The following is a 6,367-nucleotide window of genomic DNA, read 5'->3' as shown; positions in this document are numbered from 1 at the left end:
GTCTGGTGTTTATTTGTTTTAGAGAGGTACCATATGTTTCAGATGCAGACCTAATTTTACTTAGTGTTACAGTAAATAATTTTAAATCGTCCCGCTGAGATAAAGTCATTTGTTTTGGTCATGGAAATTCCGTTAAAGGTTGTGGAGAAGTCATGGAAAAGTCATTGAAAATCATTGGTGAAAAAGTGTATGAACCCTGTACAATTGACTAGATGTCAAAGTTAACTTTCTTTTTCCCATTTTCTGATTGGTTTGGCAAGACTGAGGCTAGGGGTTGGCAAAACCCAGCCCCGCCCCGCACCACCCTGTTGCCATCCTTGGAACTGACATAAAATACTTTTATTAAATTGGTCATTGTAGAATCATTAATAAGCACTGAAATTCCACCCCAGAATTAAACATGTATTATTACTATTAGAGACACAATTAAAAACCTTGAAATTGCAAAGCCCCTAGGGTACTGTAACACAAGCCTAGTAACACAAGCCCCCCTGATTGTTAAACAAAGTCTCTAGAGAAATGGAGTTGGAAACCCCTGCTATATAGTTCCTTTCAGAAAGCACCTCTATTAATCATTACAGAGGTGTGACAAAGCCAAGGCTATCTCATTGGAAACAATAATATTGTTGGGGTGGATGGCGAAGGTGTTGGCGGCTGTTGTCATGTCCCAGGCGTCTACCAGCACCACCTTCAGGTCCCTGAACATCTTTCTCTGGGCCAGGTTCTGAACGTAGCCAAACCAGTCACTCAGGTGGGTCATATCTGAGTTCAACTCCCTGGTGTTCTCCAGCTTGATGATGACGAGGGTCTGGGGGCTGCGTTCGTGGAGCCTCAGGATGGCCTTACGGATGTTGATCAGCCTCTGGACGAAGATCTCCAGGGGGAAGGGCCTAAAATGCTGTCCCACTCCAATGACCACCACGTCACTAACCTCTACTCTGTCTGCTTCTCTGGAAACGTACCCCACGGCATCTTTGACCACGTTGTAGCCAGTGACGAAAGGATGTCCGTGCATCTTCCACTGGACGGTGAAGTTCATTTGTGGGTCCGCAACCAGGGCATAGTAATGAGTATCATATGGTTTTACATATTTCAGCCCTGAAACAGCGAAACATCAGGAAGAATGAATACATTAGCTAATCCAGGTGTCTCCTTTAAATATCGTGTCACTCACTGTCATACAGGATTACTATTAGTCTTTATGCACTCCATTTGCTGATCTCTCACTATACATCCAGATGTGTTACCCATTTGATAAAATCATAACAACTCGATCAGAAGTCAACACATCATCTGAAAAGTAATTAAATTATCCAGTCATAAAGTTTATTACATTATTTGGAAAGTTAATACAACCTCCGGGTATATTAAATTTTACATGTTAGTGATGTTACATTATGACAAGCTATTGTACATTGTCTATCATTATAGTCATGATAAATACATGTTCAGAATAAATGGTTATCTGCTTTTACTATAATCAACATTTCAGTCAAAAGACCTTTGTAAAGACATGTAATCAAGTTATTAACTTCAGACCAATTTGTCAACTTGCCCTTTCACTCCAAGTTTCTGGAAAAGGTAAGCTCCAAACAATTACCATCCTTATGAGTATAAAAAGAAGCTTTTTGAAATATTCCAGTCCTGTTTCTGATCAATGGAATGCACCGAAACCGCCAATGCCCTTATCAGAAATGCTAACCCTGTGGTTCTGGTAATTCCTCTATTTTAGTTTTTATTAGATCTCAGTGCTTCCTTTGACACAGTTGACCCTGCCATTTTTCTGGACCTCCTTAGAACATGTTTGTATCACTACTGTTTCTGTGTATTTGTTTTCATTGCATCTTTCAGTTAGACAATTTTGTATAGCCATTGATGATCACATACTGCATCATCTTCAGCTCCAGTTTTTTGTGGCGTGCCTCAAGTGTCAATTTTAGGGCCAGTTTTTGGTCAGTTTTGCTTCCTCTTCATCACATCATATGCAAGCGTGATGCATCTTTCATTTTTATGCTGATGTTACGCAGTTGTATCTGTCTATTAAAGCAGGTGATTTGTGGATATTAGAAGCTTCCATGCTTGACTGGATGACATCAAATCCTGGATAGCAGAATTCTAATTTTAGGTGCCAAGCAAGAATTTGACTATCGGTGGAAGGCTTGGCCTCTTCTCCAGTGTGAGGATGGCCCCCAGGGACCATGGGGTTACCTATGAGTCATCCTTGAATTCTGAACTACATACTTCAAGGCTAATATAATCTTGTCATTACCAGCTGAGTTAGGCCATTTTTTATCTCTTGCAGGTACTCAGAAGGTAATTCTTTGCTGAACTATAATTCTCTTTTTGTCTGACTGAGCTAATGCCACCTGTCCAGTCTGCAACTTGCGCAAATCTTTGCAGCTTGACAAGTCTATGAAGTTTGGTCTGCCCTGAAACAGAATGCTGTCTAATATATGACTATATGCAGTATTGTATTCTGTTAATTGTAAAAAAAAAAAACTCAATTAACCAGAATCCTTAGTCTCACAAGGGCACAAATGCGTTTTTTCCCTCTAGAACACTTTTCCCTCTAGAAGTTCTTTCACTTTAACCAGTCTAGTTTAAGCTTAAGTGTAATTGATGTGTTACTGACCAACCAGAACTTAATTTATGTTTTACTATAAAATGCCAGCTCCCTGTTTAGTAGGGGTGAGTTCCAGAGTTCACGGGCAAGGTGCAGAGTGTTTTTTTCACTGTCCTGAATTAACCAGAGGCTGTTAATATTGGCAGACTTTATATATTTGTTATAGTAGCCAAAATCATAACTAACTGCTTAGCAACATCATCTGGTTGCACATTTAGTAATGTTTATTTGACTGATGTTGCACCCATAACTTTGTTTGGGTCTCGTACAAGTAAAAACGCCAGTGTCTGCATTTGTTTTGACTGCCCATAGCCCGTAGCTGTAAATAAAAACTACAGATGTGTCCATCATTTACATTCATTATGATGGCATTCTGCATTTTATTTTCTAACCGTGAATGAGGCTTGATGTGCTTCACTCTCCCTATTTGACTTTTCAAGGCTCTTGTCTTCTGTACAGTACTCGGATGACAGGCAGCATGCTTGTATGTGTTTGGAGGGCAGGGCTTTGGAGGGAGAGCTAAGGGAAGAGTGAAATGTTTTGTTTTTTTCCCCAAAAACAATCTAGCTCTCTCTCACTCTCACTTGTTTCTCCAAACTTCCAAACTGCAATACTTGCATGTCTGATGTTGTATCTGACATTGTATGTTGGCATTACCTTTTAGCACTCTAATGAGTGTCTCTTGCCACTGGCGCACAGTGGAGTCTCCCATGAGTTTCAGGTTCCTTCCCTTCAGACATCTGCTGATGGCGTCCGCACTGAAGAAGTCTCCCGTCTGGCAGGAGGTGGAAGACCATCTGTTTTTAAAGAAGTAGCCGCTCGGTGAAGGGGACGTCATTCCAAACCCTGCCACACACTTTTCAGTCGGTCTGTGGGTCCCTGCTAAAGGAATGAAAAAGATATAGAAAGAGAGAAGGAAAAGATTCAGGCAGGTTTGTATAGGTATAAAAGTTGTGGATTTGGAGAAAGTTAGCTTTGCCTCTTTTCTAACCTGACATAAAACTATTCCTGGATTTTGAACTGGCTATTCCCAGGTCCCAAGAGTGACATAATAACCATTTTCAGTATTGTAATGTTGCACCCTTATTACCTTATTATGGTCTTCTAGTAAATTAACAAATCTTTGAGTTGGCAGAATCAGACCCCACACTAGGCACAATCATCCGATCTGTGCTTCAGTCTAACCTATGGATGTTTACTATTACCACATTATATATAGTGTAGTGGAGGATAAGTATCTAGGTACCTAAATAGCCCTTTGGTACTGCCATTATTGTTTTGGTCTCAATATCAGATGATTGTATATATGCAGTACCCTCCAAACATATGTCAAACAGTAGAGTGAAATTCAAAGAAGAACATTTTGTTCATTTTAATCAAATTGTAGTCAATCAGGCATTCAGGTTAAATTGTATCTTCCCATGTCAGACAATAATGCATAAAAAATAAACAAATGTATATTTAACAGAACATTACAGAAAAGCCTTAACTACAACATATCAAAGCTATCAGAATCTTTTGTGCAGCCTACTACCACTTTTAAATCTTCCTTCCAATCAGCAAACATTACATTACATTACATTACAGGCATTTAGCAGACGCTCTTATCCAGAGCGACTTACACAACTTTTACATAGCATTTTTACATTGTATCCATTTATACAGCTGGATATATACTGAAGCAATTTCGGTTAAGTACCTTGCTCAAGGGTACAACGGCAGTGTCCTTACCCGGGAATCGAACCTGCGACCTTTCCCTGTTTGTTATTTAGTAAAGTCTTTGCTTGAATTTCCCTTTTGGAGTCTCCCGTGTTTTTTTTACTCTGCGCCTGGGTCCAACCCCCCTAATCCCTGACAAAAACAATGAAGGACTCGGGGAAGTTTGGAGTTGTAAAACAACCACAGACGTAAGGTGACCTACCAGGACAACTGATGACTTTCACAGGTCCAAAGCTGCTGTTCATTTTTATCCCAGTGTATTTCCTGCAGGGAAAGTGGTAAGCAATGGATTAAGAGCATTGGATCACTAAGGGACTGTTGGTGCACATTTTCTCAAATTATTTCCAATACTAGTACAGCTAGAGATTTTTCTTTAATTTCCCCCAAACAGAACAGGAAGGTTCCACAGCAGTGATGCCTTTCAAAAGAAGCCATTCTAAATCTAAATTGGAACTGTAGTCAATAGAACTTATGTAAAGTATGGATACTATGGAAATAGACAAGAACACGCATAGAATCCATCTGGTCACAGATATAATCTGCCAAGATGCAGGACCAATAGATTTAAGAACTCATTTGTCCCTGCTATTTTGGCCTTTTGAATAATATTACATAATTCTAGTTTTTTTGTGTGAATTGTTTGTGTTGGCTGTGCAACAAATTGCTCCTCGGAGATCATAAAAATGACCTTACCTAGAATCAGTGTGTTTAAAAACAACCCAAATCGGTTTGGCATGTGCACAAAAGGATTAAGAAGGTAAATTGCTCAATACATGAAAAGCATCGATTTAAAAACTATTTGTTAAAATTCTGAGATTGCGATTGTGGTTGAAATAAAAACTAGCGCACACGGATTGCCAGGATAGTTTGACAACCACTGCTGTAAGTTTTGCAGTGTGCACAAACCATGTCTTACCAGCTCAGAAGCAAACGCTCATCCCTGGTCAGGTTAGCAATTGGGCCATTTCTGGACCGCATGGTTCTCAGGGTGCTGCAGGGAAGGGTTTCGGGTCGGAAGCAGGCGTAGTACTCCGCGTCTTCCTTCTTCCTGTACTCGCAGAGAGGCTTGTCTGCTTTCAGCCGGATGCCGCACTGAGATTGCTCAGTTTTGTTCCCACTGTAGAAGGTTCCGGTGTATATGATCTTATTGTAGTTGTGCGCACTGATTCTCCTGAGGATCCCGACAGCCTCTGAGGAGTGCATGAGAAGCACAGACACCAGTACGTCTCCAGGCCAGAACAGGCGGAAACGCACCCGGTAGGAGCCATTGAGCAGGTCAGTAACTTCTCCTGATGCAGAAGCCTGGAGATTGGGAGAGTGGATTCGGGCCAGGATGAAGTCGCCTCCATGCACCTTTGGGTTCCCCCTGTGGTCCTTCATATTCACCAGCACGTTCAAGCTGTCCCCCACACAGTACTGGGCTCCGGGCTGCTCCAAGTTGACCACACTGTGCTGGCCACTGGAAGAGCTTTCAATAGAGCTGAATTTGCTGGCTGGAGGGAGATCCCATACCGAACGCATTATGTCATCCACAGACATCTCTCTGAATTGATTTTTAGCTGGCTCCTGTTAAAAAGAAACACAACCACACCTCAAACAACCACACCTCATTTGGAATCACCGAGATTTGTTTTGCCAAAACTATGTGAAGCTGCATTTCCCGAAAACTGCATGCCCATATGTTACGAACCACACCTGTGTAGATGGTAAATGGACTGCATTTATATAGCACTTTACAATTTATGCCTTTCATTCGCCAGAGCAATTAGGGGTTAGGTGTCTTGCTCAAGGACACGCCCAGGGTGGGGTTTTAACCGGCAACTCTCCGATTGCCAAAGAATCGGTCTTACCTCCTGAGCTAGGTAGATGCATCTGCATTCATTATAGTTTGTATATGGGTATATGAACTGGAATGTTTGCTATATTTATTCCACCTGTGTATTTTAGATTTGTGAACTGAACAGCATAATTTTACTGATAAAGGCAGTCTAACTACACTTTTTTTAAATATTAAAAATTCAGTGA

General features: G+C 41.0%; 1 protein-coding gene across 1 annotated transcript; it reads right to left on the bottom strand.

Moving 5' to 3' along the window:
• Positions 1 to 461: 461 nt before the first annotated feature.
• On the bottom strand, positions 462 to 5,863 carry LOC118233461 (NXPE family member 2-like). Its single transcript, XM_035429251.1, has 4 exons — positions 5,259 to 5,863; positions 4,545 to 4,606; positions 3,281 to 3,505; positions 462 to 1,098 (listed from the first exon to the last, which is right to left on the bottom strand). The coding sequence occupies exons 1-4, from the start codon at positions 5,861 to 5,863 to the stop codon at positions 569 to 571; spliced, it is 1,422 nt and encodes a 473-aa protein (XP_035285142.1). The 3' UTR covers positions 462 to 568.
• Positions 5,864 to 6,367: the final 504 nt, after the last annotated feature.

Source organism: Anguilla anguilla, chromosome 8, assembly GCF_013347855.1.
Source record: "Anguilla anguilla isolate fAngAng1 chromosome 8, fAngAng1.pri, whole genome shotgun sequence".
Lineage (NCBI taxonomy): Eukaryota > Metazoa > Chordata > Actinopteri > Anguilliformes > Anguillidae > Anguilla > Anguilla anguilla.
Note: the sequence above shows the minus strand (reverse complement) of the source record. Positions and strands in the feature narration are given on the sequence as shown.

Bases quoted from the DNA above. Each gene is read 5' to 3' on its own strand.
- LOC118233461 (XM_035429251.1), bottom strand. From the start codon at position 5,863: ATGCGTTCGGTATGGGATCTCCCTCCAGCCAGCAAATTCAGCTCTATT. The intron at 4,607-5,258 runs GTAAGACATGGT...CTTTCCCTGCAG, and splicing joins GAGCGTTTGCTTCTGAGCTG to GAAATACACTGGGATAAAAA. The intron at 3,506-4,544 runs GTAGGTCACCTT...TCATTCCTTTAG, and splicing joins GAAAGTCATCAGTTGTCCTG to CAGGGACCCACAGACCGACT.